Genomic DNA, 20,021 nt, shown 5'->3' with positions numbered 1-20,021 from the left:
AACCGAAAATTATATGTTTTTTTATTTTTGGTTAAAAATTAACCGAATTAACCGAATTACCCGAATTACCTGAATTAACCAAATTAACCAAATTGAATCACTACATAATTAAATTATTTTTAGACTTTTAGACTTTAGTTTTAGTCTTAGTTTTAAAATTTTATTTTTATTTATTAAATTATTTGTAATTTAATTTTATGATTGGGTTGGGTTGGGTTGAATACGTGAGTTTAGATTGGGTTTAGGTGAATAGTGGGCCTATTTATATATTATAATTTTATTTATTAATTTTTTCTGTTAACCGACCGGTTTCGAACTGAATTAACCGTTAACCGAAAAATCAAAAAATAATTAACCGACCCCCGACCGAAAAAATTCGGTTAACCGACCGATTAACCGAATTCGGTCGGTTAACCAAATTTTTTCGGTTTTACCCGAATTTTGCACACCCCTAGACAGCACCAAAAAGATTTTTTTTTATTTTTATTTTTAGGTTGGTGCCACTTGGGAAAATGGTTGCACGCAACTCTACTGTAGAAATCAGGTCATTCCCATAATTAATTTTGAAGTTGATTCATTTTCATAATTTTTTAAACTTATATAGGGTCAGATTCCTAAAAAAGCTTTCCAACTTCAAAAGTATGGTATTATTTTTTTGGTAAAAGATACAAGTACTTGTGGGCTAGGCTTAAGCATGATATTAACACACTTTATGTTTATCCAAGTCCAACCCGAAATATGAGTTTAAAATTTTGTCTAACTCCGCTCATATTTGCAAAAGATTAACCCAAGCCCATTTTAGGTCCACCCATATTATATTTTAATTTTTTTATATTATATTATATTATATTATTATTTAATAATTTTATATATTTTTATTTGATGAAATTTTTTATACAGTCATCTTAACATTGTTTTAATGTTTATATTAGAGTAATATTATATATTAGTATAGGTTTATTTTTTTAATATGTTTTAAATTACATAATATATAAAAATAACATAATATAAAATATTATAAACTTTAAAATGGGTCGGGCCAAGATGGGCATAGGCCTTGAATGTTCAAGTCTGAGTCCGACTCATATTTTAGACGGGTCAAAATTTTTTTTGTCCAAACTCATTTTTCGAACTTAATATTTTTATTTAAACCCCGTAAAAAGGTATATTAAAATGATAAAACTACCTAGGATTTAGGCAAAGAATATACCTCTCCTATTCCTTTATAACCTAACCAAAGCACATATTCCTAAACCCACACTTTTATAAATAAACCTTCAAAATGGAACCCCACAGAACTTCATTATTTTTATTTACATATTTTCTTAAAACTTTTAATATTATTTTAAGAAGAAAAAAGAAAAGAAAGATGAATAGAGGGCCAAGACCAAATGGGATATATGTGCCACCGGCTCCACAGCAGCAGCCATCCCAGAATTTCAAGCCTAAATCTGAATGGAAGCATCAACAAGATGCTAGCTTTTTATTAATTTATCTTCCTGGTATTTCCCCCCCTTTTTTTATATTTATTTTTACGCGGTTATGGGTGTTATTATAAGTTCTGTTTATGGGGCCGACCAAATTTAGTTTCTAAAGACAAATATATTATTATTATTTTATTCGTAAAAAACCTGTCATTGTAAGGCTAACATGTTTACCTGAGGCTTAGCTTTTTAGGAGGATTGAGATTTCAGATCAAAGGTTTCCACGTGTAAATCAAATAAACCTTAAAACAGGGTTTTTATTTGTTGCTTCAATAATTCAACCAAAAAAATTATTAAATATACAGTGCAACATATTCATATCGGCTCGAATGTCCTTCTTCGAATAAACACCTTAATTAGTCCAATTCAGTTCAAACGATCTTACATTAAAAATCGTTTCAACAATTTTTATCATAACTCCTCAAACTCTTAAATCAAAAGATTATACATGTTTAAGCGTGCTCAAACCTATGTCCTTTTGCATGTTGTAACAACACTAACTATTGTTTGAGGTCAGTCATATTATGTCAGTTTAAAGGGGTGTTACGTCTATACTATTATTTGAAAGTTTGATTGAGTTGGTGTTATGCAACAATTGAATCTCAATTCAATTATGATATTACTAAAAAAAATTACTATTTTTATAAAGTGAAAAATATTATTTTAAAGATATTTTTGTCTTTTATATTTTTATATAAAAATTTTAAAAATGCATACACATGATATGATTTGAACCCAAATCATCAAAATTTTCATTATCCTAACTTTATCATTTCAACCCAATTCACATTTAAGTTTTATATGATTTTTTTATAAATGTATTACATAATTTTTTTTTCATTCACATTGTCATTAGTATTTTACAATTTTTTAAAACTAGACCAATGGTCGAATTGGTTAGTCCAATCAATTTAATTAAAAAATTAAAAATTTAAAAAATCTTGATTCAATCAGTTTTTAATCAATTCAATGATTTCTAATCTAATTGGTTCAAAAGTACTTTTCGAACCAATATACTGACCGGTTAATTTAATCTGGTTCAAATAACATTGGTATTTATACAAGTTATATATTAATAACTCATATTATTGATTTGGTTTTGACATCATAATTTTTTTTTTCATAGCATTCTTTTGGTCTTTCTTTTTTAATGTGTTTCATTTCAATATCTTAATTATATTTAGGGTTTTATGCAAGGTTGTTTGAACTGTATTGGATCGGTCGGTCAGATCGATTGAATTAGGAATCGATCAAGATAGTGGTCTGAAGAGGAGTTTTGAATAAGTTGAACTGGTAATTAGCACAAACCGATAAAAATTTTATTGAACTAGATGTTTGGATTGAATGGTTGAACTGTATTTTTAATATCTTTTATTTTTAATAATTTATTTAATCAAACTGAATGAACCAATCGAGCTAATCAGATCAATAAACTAGTAACCTAATTAGTCTGACCACCAATCTAATTCTAAAAACATTAATTTTATATAACTTTTGACACATTAATAACCCATGTTATTTTTTTGAATAGACGTGCTACATTTATTTATTTACTTCATATCATATTATCTTTTTCAACATCCGTACAATTCATGGTTTCATGTTGTGTTTGTGTAGTTTTATACACCATAACAATTACTAAATTGATCTATATTATACTCTAAAACACAAGTCAATGAACCATCAATTTAGTTGAATATGGTTGTTTTCGAATATTTGTATTACTCTTTTCGCTTGTTATTCATTTTGCTTTCCGTGCCTGATGTTGCAGCATTCGCAGTGGATCAACTGACAATAACACCCGACTCTTCCACGGCAACTCTAAAAATAGAAGGAAAGCGTCGGCTTCCTAATAACAAAACTTTGCCACTCGATGAAGTTTTCAACATTCCACCAGAACTCCATTTGTCTAAAATGGAGAAAGTATTCGGACGAGGGATTCTTACCCTCAAATTCCCCAGAATTTCCAATGACGTTTCTCAACAACCATCTACCAATGAGTTGGTGGAGGAAACACCCAACCTCCCTCCAGAAACAACGGCGGACTCCGTCGATGAAAAGATGGCCGATGATGGAAAAGCAGCTGAACCAGAAACAACCGCTATGGAAGAGACGGGTTCAGTGAGAGATAAAAGCGAGGAAGGGAAGTTGGAAGGCGATGGAAAAGGAGAGGGTGCTGCGAAGAAGGATGAAAGCAAGGGATCATCTGCTAATAAGGAGGTTGAGGAGAAAGTGAAGGAAAATAAAGAAACGAGGAAGGAAGATGATAAGACAATGTTAGTGAATATGGGGTTAGCAGTTGTTATCGTCATGGGACTGGGTGTTTCTATGCTTTATACTTTACTAGGTCATTAACCTTAACTACTTGCCTACTGCCTACCTCTTCTACAAACAATATTAAAATACATTTGAAGCATGGATGATATGCATCAAATATTAAATTTTAGAATGTGTAAAAAACAATATTAAAATATTATTCTATATTTAAATTTACCAAAAATTTCATGAATAAAAACAATGAACTTTATTTTAATTCGACATGATTAGCACAAAAAAGAAACAGCAAATTACATACCAATACATATTTTAATTAATATTTACATTAATAATTTGTATAAAAATAAATAAATAAACCCGGTATTTTCGTGCATTTGAAAACAAATACTTGTATAATATTATATTTATTATGCTTAAAGCCCTTAGGTTTAGATTAAAGAAGCAAAAGGCAAAAATGAAGCTGAAAAACATCCACCGTTGCAGAGATGCAAACTTCCAGTATCTAACCTGTTTTTGAGGAACACGTGATCAAACAACAAGCTTTGTTGTGATCCCAGCAAATTATATTCTTCCCGATCATAACTATTTCTTTGTTTAATCCGTGAATCAACATCAATCTTCCCGGTATCTTTCTCGAAACCTTTGACGTACTTTTTAATGTCTTGTTGGAGCTCGCATATTGAACCTGGTTTGGGAGAAAAGGAAAACTGGAATTTCCGATTCCATTCGCAATCGATACTGTTCTGCTCCATGATGCCGTCACCGCTGGTTAAACCCGAAACATCATGGTTGTATGTGAATGGACCTTCCTGCAGACATAGAAATATTTGACTTTTCTTCTTTTGGACCATATAGACAACAGTTCAATCATGCATGATTTCAACTGCATTTTCTTAGTACATATCAAGCCTCAACTCCGAGATTCTTTTTAACTTAAAAGAGAGGAACATGCCCACATCAGATGCATACCGTATCCAACACTTAGACCCGAGTCTGAATAATACCAGTTTTGACAACCACAAGCCCTAAAGTTACTTGATTTGCCCATCAGTTTTAGCATCTAGATTTAAAAATAATGAAAGAAAAACACTATGAGAAATATGAATATATGAAAAACAAACCTGTTTATCATGGAGATAACTGCTAGGGAAATTGGTGGACGGAATGCTTGAATTTGCATGAGGCAACGATACTCCATCAACATCAACATTGCCCACGCATTTGAGTGGTGGATCTTCTATTGATGAGAAGTCAGAGCCGTCAAATGTTGATAGTGATACACACTCATCGAAATAGGCAAGGGCATCATCTGTCAGGCATTTTGATATCTTCCTTCTCTCAATACTAGTCTGTCACCATATTTAAGTAGAATTTATTTAGAGAAGAGAGCAAGCGAAGAAGCAAACTCAAAGACCAACATATATGCAAATTATCTGGAAATTTCCAATAGGATCAATGAAATAATCAAAACAACTTTCATGCATAATATTTTGCAAACACTAACTATGCTACTTTGATTCTTCATTTTGCTTGAAGTATCCATGTCCAATACATATTTGGATATGGGCGTGAGGATAAGACCCTCAAATGATCCTTCAAATACATGGAAAAACTTGAAAAAAGTTCAACATACTCATATTAGACACATATCCATATCGGACACTAACATCTGAGTCTGAATAACATAGAACATTAATGCAATGAAAGGACTCATTATTGTACCTTTAGAATTAACACTTTAACAAAATAGGAAATCCTACATAAACACGGTCATCTAAACTTCCTAAATGATGCAATATGTGTAAACTGCAGTGAAACTTACTTGAACTGGAAATGAGATTTATACAAATTAAAGTGTGTAGTTCTAGAACAGAACGAATTAAATTCTCTCAGATAAAGAACCCAATAAACTGCAAGAATATTATTTGAAATGAATATAAGAATCTGAAAAGTTCTCTTCCAACAGGACTGGTACAATCCTCATCTGAACAATTATAGGCATGCATCAGTACAAAAATTGCCTTTTTATATGTAAAATGTAAAACTGCGTCGGGAAACTTAGTAAACTATAAATGCTTACTTTTCTACGTGGATGAGATTTCTTTGTGCTAGGAGTCTTTGCATCTGGAAGCACTTCCTTCAGAATCCTACTAAGCTCCATGCCCCGGTGTTCCTCAACAGCTAGGTCAGCTCGAAGTTGTCTAGCACGTTCTTGGGACTGAAGATGTAAGGAAATAGGAAAATATACGATTAAATATTTGATTTAGCCGTTGCAGCATACGCATATCAGTAAATTTGGTACCTAGAAGGCTAAAATGTGTACTTAATGTAACTTGAACTTTCATTCTGTAAAGTTAGGCTCTGGGACTAAAGACAGTTACTAATTCTTGACGTGGCCAGAACAACCAATCAAATCAGGACACATGGTATAAAAAATCCTAGTCTTCGCCAGATTGTCTTGTGGATCAATTGCTTTAAAAAAAAACTGAAACAAATGAACTGGAAATTTTTTCTAAAAAAAAAATGAGAGCAAGGGAGGGTAAGTGAAGGGAGAGGAGAAGCAAAAGCCATTGGGCCATTGATCTCCTTTGGACCTACCAGGCCGTCAAGAATTGGCACAATTTTCTTTTTGAGGGAAAAAAAGTAGATCAGGGATTCAGGAGAGAGAAAAGTAACACGTATGTGTCCATGTGTCTAGCATATAAAGGTAAAACGTATTTAGATCATAAAAAGACGTTTCAAAGAATAAAATTACCTGCTCGAGCTTTGTAGCATATTCATGTTGTATGTCTGAATCTAGCTCAACCCTATTGGTGGTTGCATTACTCCTGATAGCCTGAAATCATAAGCAATAACAAATCATTGACTGGCATACAGCTCAACCTCTTTACAACGTAAATCTGAAGAACACAGTCAGAGAAGCTGTGAGAAAAATAACTAATACCAAAATCAAGTATTTACTTTCTTCTCCAGATTGTTTACAAACTATGCTACTTGGACCAGATACGAGTGTCAAATACAGGTATGTGGAAAAAGCAGCTTTGAAGACAAAGGTATCCTCATGTCCAATGACTTAACTCATCTAGAGATCCAAGGGATAATTTCAAATCCAAGAAGCCAAATTAACTTACACCCTGAAGCTCATTTTGGATATCGGAAATAGCCCGCCTCACTTCGGATTTAACAGTTCTGTATATGTCACTAGCAGCAGTAGCATCTCCGACCAAATTCTCCCCTTGGAATGACTTGAAAAATAAAGCATGACAAACAAAGTGTTTCAGAAGATTTACACATGTAAAACAATAATATTGATCAGCTTCAAAATTAAAAAAAATCAAGCACTTCTTAAACTAGGAACTAAATGCTTCGCCTGAGATAGAGTAATAATGGTTCGGTTATGGTAAGAAATTAGAGTTACCATTCAGTACTTTTGATCTGTTAAAAAACTGAACCAAAAATTAATAGAATGTCATAGGTAACCAAATTCCACTGGCTAGGATAGATTTGGTCCATTCGTTTTTTTAACTTCTCAGTCAAAAACCGAACGAAATATGTTTAGATGTTATCCAGACTGAAAATGAACAGAATTCAATAAAACAAGACTTGAAATCAAACACTATGGCTCGTTTTCAGTTTTCTCAGCTCTAGCTGTGATTAAAACTTCCACATACTATAAACCAATTCAAATTACCCAAAATCTCACCTCCATCAGTTCAGCTTCTGAAAAAGAACTCGTCGAGACCGAATCATTCCATTTTCCAGTTTCTAAACGGGACTAAACCAAAAAAAAGTTTATCTCATCATTACAAAGAAAGATCCCTCCTTATTGCACTCAATATCAAACAAATCTTTCAAAAAATTTTGATTCAGAAACACAAAATGGTCCGTAGAGTTAATACCAAACTTGTAGGAGAAGCGTCCAAAGGATCAGTAGGCTTCCGATGACCTGACCGTGTCAAACTAGATCTGCTTTGAGCTGAATTACCCTTTTGACCATTACCCGAAGTAGCACTTAGATTACCTTTGTTCTTGGATTTCATCCAGGAATTACCTTCTTGCTCCACCTCACTCTGCCCAAATCAAGAACAAGAAATGTCAGTATAAAAGAAGTAAACAGAAAAGGAAAAAAAAAAAAAGAAACTAAAGAAAAATCAAGTTGCTTATGATTAACCATAAAAACTCAAACCAACTTAAGTTGGCCAGCTCAATCAGTATAATCATATAGACATATTGTATAAAATATAATAAGGCAATATAAATGATATATTATATAAAAATATATTTAAGATTAGGTTATCAATTTTAAAAGAATCAAATTAACCAAAACGAAATATTAAATTTGATAGACCGATTAAATCAGTTAAAAGAGATAAATACCCATTCCCAATTATCAGTTCAAACAGATAATAAACAAGCAAAAATCAAAGAATATCTTGAATAATAAATGGACACATACAAATAATCAAAATTTTAACTTTATGAAAAGCAAAATGTATGATTTTTCATTCACATAGAAAATGTAGCACTGCTTTTTGAAGGAAACAGTGGCTTTCATTAATCAGTCTTACATTAGAACTAATTCCTAAAACGTAATTTGTTTCTTTTACTAGTTACCTTTCCATTTCAATGAGAAAGAAAAAAAAAAGAGAGCAAAAACTGAGTAAAAAGTTTAGACCTGGACAATACTACACATAAGAGGATTACACGACATGAACATTGCACAAATGTTTCAAGATCCATATAAATACATGAACACAGCATATATACACATTCTTTTTTTAATCGAAGCATATATACACAAATTCTACTAGTTCGACTCGTAATTTAAAATGTTACAAAAAAAATTAAAAATTAAAAATAAAGAAATTTCAGTTAACTGAGGTTCAGTTTGAATAACTGTATTTAACTTATCAACCAAAAGCTGAAACAATGTTTTTACTTGAATCAAAATCGAAATGATTTCAATAAAATTAGAGTCAAAGCCGAAATTATAATCAATATTCGGTTTTCTGATTATTTTCCCCTCAGCCCTAAGAAAAATATTCATTCCAGATTCTTCTATATGAAATAAAATTGAACGAGAATCTTATTTCAAAAAATGGAAATGAAAATTGGCAAAACCTCAGAAGTAGCGACATTGGTTCTTGAAAGCGGGGTGCGGGAGACGGAGCGCCCACGTCTCCTTGTATCCACAACGGACAAGCTCCGAGACGACTCCTTGCTAATGCTATTCCCCGAACCCGACCATTGTTTTCCATCGGAGCCAGTTCTGGAAACAGGTCTGCCTCTCCTATTATTATAATCGTCGGCAGCAACAGCTTTGGGCTTCGTTTTGGAAGTGATTCGGTCGGATTTAAAGCCGGAATTTGGGAACAAAGCTCCGCTATCGTCGTCGTCTTCGTCGTTACTAGTGCTGTTGCTGTTATTGTGGTTGGTGGTGTTGACAAAGAGAGGGTTGTCTCGCTTAATGGAGAATCCGGAGAAGTCAGAACTAGAGGTTCTTGAAAAGGCACTTACACTTCTGGATCTACGAGGAGGAGCTGCCGCAGCGCTTTTCGAAGATTCCGACGATGACGGTGCAGCCTTTCTCGAGGTCGGATTCCCTCTTCGTAAAGAGGATTCAAACGTTGATGACACCACCATTGAAATTTACGGTTTTTTTCCTCTTGCGGAAATAAACGTAAGAATGGGAAGAGTCGATAGAAAAAATGGAGAGTTGAAGCAAAAACAAAGATTTACTTTCTTTATCTTCAAGAATGAATCGCTGAAAAAGACAAGAAAAAAGAAAAAGAAGAGACAGTTTTTTTAATAATTGCATTATTGAATTTTATCATCTGCGTTTCTGAAAGCTAGCTGGCGCTATTGAAATTTAAATTTAATAGCATATGCCATTCTGCCGTGAATTATCCAATTATTTTAAATTCCCGCTTCAAATTATCATAACTCAAAAATTATTCTCTATTAACATTAATATCTATGTCAATCAAGTTAAGAATTTAATCAATTCGTAACTACTAAGAGGGGATAAATTGACTTTTTAAAAATCATATATAAATATACTCCAATCTTATAATATCGTGTTAATTTTAATAGATAATGATAATAATTTTAAATGTTAAGTTGTGATAATAATCAGAATTTAGGGATAAGTAGATATCATTTCCTTTAACCATTATTATAAAACATCTACTTCCACATAAATAATTTTAAAAAGAAAAATTGTTTAACTCAAAAATCAGAAGAAATGGCTACTTCTCCCTGCAAAGGTGTTGGGTCTGACGATTCCTTTACGGAAGGTTTGACCACCAAGAAAAATAACCGATTTAGGGATAAAACCAAGGGCTTGGATAGGGATTTGCTAGTGGATCGGCCTACTATGCGCTAAGTCTCTTGGAAAGATTTGCTTGTAGGAAATTCAAACCCAGATTCAAGGAGATTGGTTGCTCCTTTTGGTGCTAATGCGGATGAAGATTTAGATTGATTGGAAGGGGATATCAAGAAATCGCTTGTTAATGCTATCCCTTCCATTGAATCTTCTGAAAAGATTCAACAGATTCTGATTACGGATATGGGCACTATAGTGGTTTTAGAGCTCCTGGGACGTAATATAAGACACTCAACATTGCAAAACAAAATCTATAGCCTTTGGGAACCTTCTTCACCATTTTAATTGATGGACATAGAAAACAGGTACTTTTTGGCCAGGTTTCAAAGCAAGAGTGATTTGGATAAAGTGCTCTCTGAAGGCCCCTATATTATTTATGAATAGTATCTAACGATGCAGCCTTGGGTGATGAGTTTCAACCCTGCACAACCATAGAAAAGAAACCCTAACAGGAGGCTCACAAGGAGAGGGTTTTAATTGGGGAAAACTGGCCAGAGAGGGTCATGGGGGCCAAATTGGGAAGTTTAACGCGTTGGGTTATAAGGGTGCTGCTGGCTCATCAGGCCAATTGGAGAAATTAGGTCGTGTTACTGTTGGGTCTTTAGGACCAAATGGGGATATTGCTTTGATGAGTAAACGTAGGAAGGAAACGCTACATGCTAAAGTTCTTTTGGACAAACAACCAAGCCAATCTTTTGGGCCGAATGTTGCTCTTGAGGGAGAGAATCCATCTTTGTTGGATCAGGCTGTGAAGGTTGGTGGGAGTCATCAAGCCCAGCTAGTGGATGTTGAGGAAATCATAAGAGCTTCCTGACGTCGTTGGTGATGTTACGGCAGTGAGAGATGGAGTCAGTTTGATTTCTGGTATTCAATCGACAGCAACTCATTTTAATCCTGCTTTTAAGGGGCCGGCAGAATTTTATCTCCTTTATTCAAAAAATAGATAAATTAATCTGTATGTGTTAGATTTAAAAGCAAATTAATTCTTTTGTTAAAAATTTAATTTATTTCTACGATTAAAAATTAATCATTATATATATCAATATAAGATACACGTAGCACGCCACGTGTCAATACCTAGTTATTAAAAACGTGTCTAATTAATATGTTTGGAGGAAGTAGTGGGTTTTCTTTATTGGGCTTTGGTTTTGTGTCCGAAATTTGGAGCTTTATTATATAGTAGGTACAGTTAGAAGCTGTCTCATTAAGCAAGAATTAAGAAGTATTTTCACTTTGGTTGCTAAGGATGTTATAATAACAGGATTAAATTTAATTGCAAATGAATCTTGTTATTGTTAGAATGGAGAAGTTGATGTTAGTGTTTGACATGTGCTACTGTAATAGATCAGTTGTCATTCAATTTAATTAAATTTATTGCTAAATTTAACAATAAAAAAATACTAAAAACTAAGGTTTTTAAGCACCAATAAAAATTTGTCATATCATCAAATTTAAAGACATGAAATTATTATTATACACCCATCCATAAAGAAATTATTTTATGAACCATTCCCACCACATTATTCATGGTCCCTTTCTAATTATTTAATTACATTTAGACAATCTTTTTTCATGTCACTGACACATGATTTTGATAATCTCGAACCTTGAACTCAAAATATAGAACCCCAAAACCTGAACCTGTAACCCTGGACCCTTTAACCTTGAACCCGAATCCTGAATCTCGAACTTGTAACTCGTAACACTGAACCCTTAAACCTTGAACCCTAAACTCTAAATCACTAAACCCTAAATCTAAATTTTGAGCCTCAAATCTCAAACCCTAAACCTTAAATCATAAACCCGAAACCTCAAGGTTTGGGGTTCAAGGTTTAAGATTCAAGGTTCGAGGTTCTGGATTCAAGTTGAAATAATTACTAAAATTATATGTTAATGATATGAAAAAAATTGCATAAAAATTATTTTTTTAAAAAAAATTTGGTTGCACAAAAATAAAAAATATTAACTTACAGAAAAAAAAGATTAAGATTTGTAAAAGAAGAAAATATTCATTTATAATTTAAAAAATTAATTATTTTAAGTAATTTAATTAAAATTAAATTAAGTGAGAGAAAATATTTAGATATAGATGAGCGTATAATAATACTTCGTTATCTTTAAAATTTAACGACATTTATTGGTGCCTAAAAACTATACTTTTTAGGATGATCCTAATATAGTTTATTTCTTAAAAAAATACATGATGTTAAATTTATTGATGTGACATTTTAAAATAAAAAAGTTCACTTGGTAACAATATAATTAACAATAGGACATTATAATAAACTTGAATTTAATAAAATAATTTCAAGAGTGTTAATAATAAAAAGAAAAAAATGATAAATTCTTGGAAATAAAGAGGAGACTAACCAATTAAGGTAGATAGACTAAAATTGGAGTGCAATTGGACTAATATTTGGAGGCACATCAAAATTTTAATTGAACATGTGTTAATTTTGCTATTGATGTTAATATAAAATGGATAGGACCACTTGAATCATCATTAAAGATGATAGGGTCAGAAAGTATGTCAACAAAACTTTGATTTGTCTCCTAACTAGAAAAAGTAATGTTATGATACGACATTCAAAGTAACTGTCATTTCACTTCATTAAATATTTAATGCCAAGTTTGGACCACATCTTTCTTTACCAAAAAAAAAAACCTTAATTTTGTTCAAGTTAAATACCAAGTAATTTGCCATTTAACTTGAACCATTGACTGATTCCCATTTCTACAAGATAGACTACAAAATCACCATCAAACATGGTTTTCCAGTTCTTCTGCAATTTAATGGCAGCCATATAGCATGACAACAAGCTATTAACATTTAAATATATAATGCACTATAGAGAGTTGCATGATTTTTAGACAAAGATGAGCTAGATCCAATACCTCCTTCCAGAGGCCAAAAAGCTCGCAACCGAAGCTCAATAGAAATAGCCTCGGCATTTCGGTGATCTGCATAAGCATTTCTTCCTTCCGTTTGCCGGGGGGTTGTCGGCTTGGGTCTCCCCTGATTGCGGAATACCGTAATCGAACGTCAACTCTGTCATAGGAGGGATGTGTTTCTTTGCAAAGAAAGCAATATGGAGAAACGCTTCGTTGTTATGTTCATACATCACTGGCTGCCAGAAAACATTTGGGGTGCAACTATGGTTCATAAATCTAGCTACATTTCCACTGTTCTTTGAACTTATGATTACGGGAGACGGGATATCAAAATCTTCGCTACTTTCGGCTTCGAAATTCCACTTGAAGGATTCGTAGAGACGGTTCGTATGCAAAATGTACTCGCTTTCACCATCTCCACTTTCCTGCCTTGCCTTGGTTTCATCAATAACTTCACCTGCATATTCACAAATAAATGTACCTGCTCGAATAGGGTCCCATGACCGTAGACCCCAACCACGATCTCTTGTCTTGAAAACTTCTAAGTGAGCTTTCAAACCAGTTTGTATAACTCGGTTTTTGCAGTTCCGAATACAAGGGCAAGTGGGACCACACTCATAAATCATGGGTTTTCGACACGCTAGAACCCCATTGGTGGTGTAAGGGAAATCGCCCCCGTTCTTTTGAATGCAGGAGCAGTTAGAATTTCCAGGTTGACACGCATCATGGCAGCTGCAAGCATAAGAAGGTTGCACTAACTTGAATGGTTTTGAATACTTGATAGTTGGGGAATATGTGAAGTAAGCAGGCCCCTTTTCATCATCAACCTCATTTACGAGTGAAACAGGTGTGCTTTCTGCACCTGAAGTGAGGTCGGGAATAATAAGTCCGGCCCTCGAAGGAAGACCTTCTTTCCACTTCTGAATTGATTTCCATGTGGCAAAAGCAGCTGGCTGCCCAGGGATCCTTCCCAACTTATACTTGAACATGTTGCAACCCGATTTCCCTTTCTCCATCCACGATTCTTGGATCTTGTAAAGCCCGTCATACACATAGACCTTCGACATTTGATGGACATTATCTTTCAAACCCCGAATGACTCGTACTTCATTTCCTCGGTGGAAGCTCCTTTCCAAAGCAAGATTGCCCCTTACAAGCTGCTGATCGGATGCTTCTTTATCTCTACTGGCACTCCCACCTTGACCACTATATACCAAAACATCAGGATCTTCAGCATCATCATCATACCCTCCAGATGAAACGATGCTTAAAGCCACTCGCTCACCCTCTAAATCGCCGCTCTTGATAGCCATGTAGTCAATTCCAGCCATGGATGGAAAATGCAACCCCACTAAAGATAGCTCCATCCGGAAGAAGAAAATGTCCCCGATTTCAACACCCGGAACAACCCCGATTCTCTTTTTCATGTTAGTCCGCACCCCTTTGGTCAACATCATGTTGGCAGCTTTCAAGTCTGAACGCTTAATAATACTGGAATGTAATTCCTTAGCATCTTCCATTTGGCTAAGCTTTCTCCTAAGTGCATCAAACCTCAAAAGCACACTTTCGACCAATTGCCTGTTACCATCATCTCGTTCGGATAAACTAATTCCGGGATTGAAATTCATAAGAGAAGTTAATACAGACTCTGAATCTTTTCGCCTCTTTGCTTTCTTCTTCACAGAACTTGGTCCGGCTGACTTGTGTTTATGACTGCCATTGCCAGAAGCTGGTGCTGGTTCGGCTCTAACTGACCGAAGCGGAACAGCAGTTGAATTTAAGTAATTTTGGTTAAGGTCAGGTGTAGGTTGGGATACTTGTTGTCCACTAAAAGGGAAAAATGGTGAAAACCCAGACAGGAAAGGGCCATTAGGAGGTACACAGACAAAAGGAGGACCCTCAGGTGGCTCGGGGAATAACGGAACCAATGTCCGTAGTGGCTTTACATCCAAAACTTTAGATTTATCACTAGGATTTGTTGGACCGGTGTTTCCACCTAACCCTCCTTCCATTTCAAACAAAACTAAAGCTTTTCAGCCAAAGTATTTTTCCCCCTTTTTTCTTTAAATCAATCCAGTTTTCCCTCTTCTATGCACAAAACCAAGCTCCTGTATAAAGCAAAAATAAAACAATTACGGTTTTAAACCAAAAATTTCCCTTTTACCTCGTACCTATTTCATTTTACTCAATCCTTGACATGTTTAGGCACAAAACCAATGTCCTATGTGAAACAAAATTACACAAAAATCAAGCTTTTCCACCATTTTCCCCTCTTTTATGCACAGAAGCAACCTCTTGTATGAACCAAAATTACACAGAAATCAGGATTTTTAACCAAAAATTTCCCTTTTTCCTCAAAAACAAGACATACCCATTTTATTTTGCTCAATCCTAGACATGTTGATGCACAAAACCAGTGTCCTGTGTGAACCAAAATTACACAAAAATCAAACTTTTCCACCAACTTCCTTTTCCCCTTTTCTTCAAGTCACTCCACTTTACCCTCTTTTATGCACAAAACTAAGTTCCCGTTTGAACCAAAATTAAACAAAAATTAGGGTTTCAAACTAAAAATTCCCCCCTTTTATTCAAAACCAGAAAATACCAATTCCATTTTTTCTCCAACCTTATTCTTAATTTGTTCAAGCACAAATTCAATTCCCTATGTGAAACATAATTACACAAAAAAAAAATCAAGCCTTCTGGGAACAAAAATCCATTCTTCATTAGAACCAAGAGACACCCACTTCATTTTTTTTTCACAAACTTCGAACTTAGTTATGCAAAAAAAAAACCCAACAAATTATATAAAAGAAATCAACAGAAAACAAAAAGTAAATAAAAATAGATCTAAGATTCTTCTCTCTTTGAACATATGAAAAGAAAATGATTGTTCCAAAAAAGTAAGAAAAAAAAGGGGCGCGTAGTATTACCTGGTGGAAGGAGAAGAGCAAAGAAGAAAGGGAGAAGAGGAAACTAAAGTAAAGAAAGAGAGAGTGAAAGTTTGATGTATGAACTTTATGAGTTTCGAAATGTGTCTTTTTTTTGGAGAAGTGTTCACTGCTTTGTACACGTTTGACTGCCACTGTGTTTCTATTTCAATTATTAAAACTGCTTTTGCTCCTCTTTCTACAGAAATCCTCTCTGGATATTTATTACCATATATAATCTGCATACCATTTATGCATGTAATGAAATGTGATTTCTCTTTTCACAAAATCCAAAAATAATACCACAATTTTTTTTTCTATAATTAACGAATTAAAATTTTGAAAAAATTAATATTATAACATTATGTTTATTTTTAAAAATTTATATCTTCAATTTATATTTAAAATAATAAGAAATAAATAAATGGGATACATGACGGTTTCTTAATTTCATTTATAGAATTAAAAACTCAATTGTCGATATATCAAATCATAATTTATATAAAGATATGTTTTACTAAACTAGTTGAGATAGAAAAGATTTGAAATGTTAATATTAAATAAAAGAACCAAAATAATTAGTATTTAATGAGAGACATTGAGAAATAATTATCGTTATGCAAATTAATGTGTAAGAGATATTGAGTAATAATTATTGTCTGGTGGAGGAGCTAGTTGTAGTTTAGTGGAACTGCGGCTGTTACACTAAGCTTTGCGTCAAAAATGGAATATTTGTATCTGACATTTTCCGAGAACTATTGACGGTGTTGCTTATCACATGCCTAAATGTGCTGATACAGGTAGTTCTTTGATACGTTTATTTAGATCTCCACCGGCTTCGATCATGAACTTGTTGGGAAGAGATCGCAACATGTCTATTTCCTATTGATTATGGATTTATCTTGCGAAGTTATCTTACGAAGTTAGTGGTTTTAATTTGAAATAATAATGGTAAGAATTTATTAGACAATATTTAGTATATATTTATGTAATTGTTTATTTTTAGTTAATTCATATTAATTATATAATAATGAATTTTATTTTTATTATTAAATGATAAAAAATCATATGTAATAACAAAAGTTATTACATATTTATTGCTTTGATTGTCAATTTTAACTTAGTTCAAAACATCACTATTAAATCCTAAATAGATGATAACGTCATAAATAATTACCTATCAATTTATAGTTGTTTAATGTTTATAGTAATATTATTTTAGTAGTACAATTTTGGTTTATTTACAAATTAGCCCCTAAATTATATCTAGATTTTCAAATTAATATTTAAAGCTTTTTTTTTTCATTACAAATAACTAAAGAGGACATGGATAGATATAAACAATGAAAATATTATTTTATTCATGATAACATATTTATGCAATATCTTACATAGATAGATTAGAAAACAACACCAAGAAGCATAATCTCGATAACACGAGCTTTCATATCCTAACTCAGTTCCTTAATAAAATTTGTCACCAACCCAAGGAATATCAATGTACAATCTTTCATCCATGCATGTTTCTTTATTGTAGAAAATAATGAAACTCATGGCTAACATTCTTTACGAAGAATTATAAAAACTAAAAAGCAAACTTGAAATAAAGAAATTAACAAATAGCAAACAATTTTATAAATTAAGGAGCTCTAATGGTTCAACTTTGGGCATAGTAAGCCATTGCTCTTCAACCATGTTGATTCCCTCCTCACTCACCCTTTCCCTCCCAAAACCTTGAAACAAAGGGTTAAATGTCAACTTCGACACGTTGGGGCAACACCGTTTCAAGGTGAGCTCTTCTTCTTAATATACTTATATATGTACGGAGAAATATTGTAACATCTATCGAAATTAATAATATAAATTTTTAAAAAAATGTAACAACGGACAAATAAAAGTATTTATCAAGCATTTAAAAAATATAGTTGTTTGGAAAGTAATAAAAAATATGTTGAAATATTTATTAATTAATTAAAAAGGGAAATTTTAAAACATTGAATAAGATAAAATTATAATTTATTGTTAACAAATTAACTAAATCATATCTACTTACTAAAAGGATGAATAAAAAAGTATATCATTCTTTACTTAACAATCTTTATGTTATTATTTCCTTGTCATCATTTATGATTTATAATATAAAATTGTTATTCGAAACTCTTATTAACCTAAGGACATTCTAGTCAAATTATCCTACGAATTTTAGGCTATAAATAGGTCACAGTTATTCTAGGTTAGATACACAACAGAAATATTTAGGTTGAGAGAATTTTGTTCTTTGCTTTGAAGGGTTTTTCTTGTGAGTTTCAGGTTTTTTTTTTTTAAATTCCCTCTATCTCTTGTATTCTCCTTTTATCATAGTGAAATCTCTTTTAGCCCATGGTATGTCTCGCTTGATATTATATAAAAATAGTTGCATTTTGATTAGTGATTTAATAATAATTTAAAATATTATTATATTTAAATTTTCATAATGCCTTTATTCATAACAAAAGAGTGTTGGTAAGCTACCCATTTTGCCCCACTAATTCCCAATGATTACAAATTACTACAATACCCCTATTTACTCCTAATGACTCCCTTAAAAGTTGGTTTTATAATATATATAGATATAGATTATAGCTCTGTAAATATTTTTTATTTATCAAAAAAAAAATCTTAGGTAAAACCTCTAATTTGGTTACCATTAGTATGTTGGTAAGAAGTAAAGATTTTAAAAGGAAAAGAAATAATCTACAAGGTGACTCAACATGTACAAAATATAGCTCTATGTCAGTGACTAAAAGAAGTTATATATTCTTATTATTTTACGTTGCTGTTTTAAGACACTTTGAGATAGAAATGAAAAATAATAAAGATATGAACCTCAATTCGGGGAATACATTTACGTCTACCCAAATCAAGACTCCACTACCAATCAATCCTAAGATTATTGTACACTTCTAAGGATACTTATACATGAACCTCAATGACGTGGAAACCCAAGATTTAGTATAAGAAACCAAAGTTAAATTTGAAATAAAAGAGTAAAGAAAATAGAAAGATAAATTAGTCTTATAGAACCATTCGATATCTTGTATCTGAAAACGTCAAGATTGAACTCAAACCCCTATGAAATCTTTAGAAGAATTCCTGGAAACATCGATAATCGAACTTGAAGCTTAAAAATTTATAAGTCCCCGAAAACTTGAAAATAACAAATTCCAAAAGTAAATAAGAGAATAATCATTAACTCTCAAAGAAAGCTTAATTCATGCAAAGTAATAAAAAAAAAAACTTCAACTCTTACTCAATTGTATTTTATGCTTAGAAAGGGTGGCCTAAGGTCCCTATTTATATAAATACTTATGTAAATAAAACTCTTATGTGTCACAACTCTTTGGGCTTATTGAGGCCAAATTTGACTTGAAATGTGGATTCTTTGATTTAAATATTGATCCAAGATCTTCAACTAAAAAATTATATTAAACTCATTCATAAATTTCTACTAATGCAGTATTCACTAAAGCAATCATAACTTGATCTTCTAAACTTGGATTGATATGTTAAGTTGACTGATATTCCAAACTTTAAAAACATCAAATTTAGTGAATTTAATTTAATAATTTTTACTCTATTCATCCATGTATCATTCTTGAACTTAAATTGACCTTTTCAGGGTTCACATCACTCAAGTTCCATACACCTTCCTATTGAAGGGCGTAAGCACTTCTCTCAATAAGAAAACAATCTCATTAATGCATCAGACAAGACAACTCCTATAACATGGATTTGGTGCTCTCAAAGTTGTGTACTACAAGGATTGTAATCCCTTTTATATGCCCTTTGAATAGTGACCAATCTCTACAAATCATCCTCATATAAAACACCGTAGAATTGCCAAAAGTTTACCCTTAAGTCACAACAATTTAATCATTAAGTCATTTATTTATAATATATATATATATATAAAAATATGAGTTTGTATTATGATATCTTATTAAGTAGATGTCCATCAAGATCAAGATAAATTTTCATGTCCTTTAAATTCTAATAGTCATTAAAAGTAGATCT

At 32.5% G+C, this 20,021-nt stretch overlaps 3 protein-coding genes across 3 annotated transcripts; 1 reads left to right on the top strand and 2 right to left on the bottom strand.

The window, feature by feature from the left end:
* Window positions 1-1,300: 1,300 nt before the first annotated feature.
* On the top strand, window positions 1,301-4,194 carry LOC107904390 (inactive protein RESTRICTED TEV MOVEMENT 2). Its single transcript, XM_016830746.2, has 2 exons — window positions 1,301-1,502; window positions 3,256-4,194. The coding sequence occupies exons 1-2, from the start codon at window positions 1,370-1,372 to the stop codon at window positions 3,837-3,839; spliced, it is 717 nt and encodes a 238-aa protein (XP_016686235.2). The 5' UTR covers window positions 1,301-1,369; the 3' UTR covers window positions 3,840-4,194.
* On the bottom strand, window positions 3,940-10,653 carry LOC107904389 (uncharacterized). The gene is made up of 8 exons (XM_016830745.2): window positions 8,883-10,653; window positions 7,661-7,831; window positions 7,465-7,536; window positions 6,893-7,006; window positions 6,517-6,597; window positions 5,842-5,979; window positions 4,883-5,110; window positions 3,940-4,570 (listed from the first exon to the last, which is right to left on the bottom strand). The coding sequence occupies exons 1-8, from the start codon at window positions 9,402-9,404 to the stop codon at window positions 4,190-4,192; spliced, it is 1,707 nt and encodes a 568-aa protein (XP_016686234.2). The 5' UTR covers window positions 9,405-10,653; the 3' UTR covers window positions 3,940-4,189.
* Window positions 10,654-12,731: 2,078 nt separating this feature from the next.
* LOC121217937 (histone-lysine N-methyltransferase, H3 lysine-9 specific SUVH1) lies at window positions 12,732-16,166 on the bottom strand. Its single transcript, XM_041094634.1, has 2 exons — window positions 15,972-16,166; window positions 12,732-15,146 (listed from the first exon to the last, which is right to left on the bottom strand). Exon 2 carries the CDS (start codon window positions 15,048-15,050, stop codon window positions 13,077-13,079), a length of 1,974 nt encoding a protein of 657 aa, XP_040950568.1. The 5' UTR covers window positions 15,051-15,146; window positions 15,972-16,166; the 3' UTR covers window positions 12,732-13,076.
* Window positions 16,167-20,021: the final 3,855 nt, after the last annotated feature.

This window comes from Gossypium hirsutum, chromosome D05 (assembly GCF_007990345.1).
Source record: "Gossypium hirsutum isolate 1008001.06 chromosome D05, Gossypium_hirsutum_v2.1, whole genome shotgun sequence".
NCBI classification, from domain to species: domain Eukaryota; kingdom Viridiplantae; phylum Streptophyta; class Magnoliopsida; order Malvales; family Malvaceae; genus Gossypium; species Gossypium hirsutum.
Note: the sequence above shows the minus strand (reverse complement) of the source record. Positions and strands in the feature narration are given on the sequence as shown.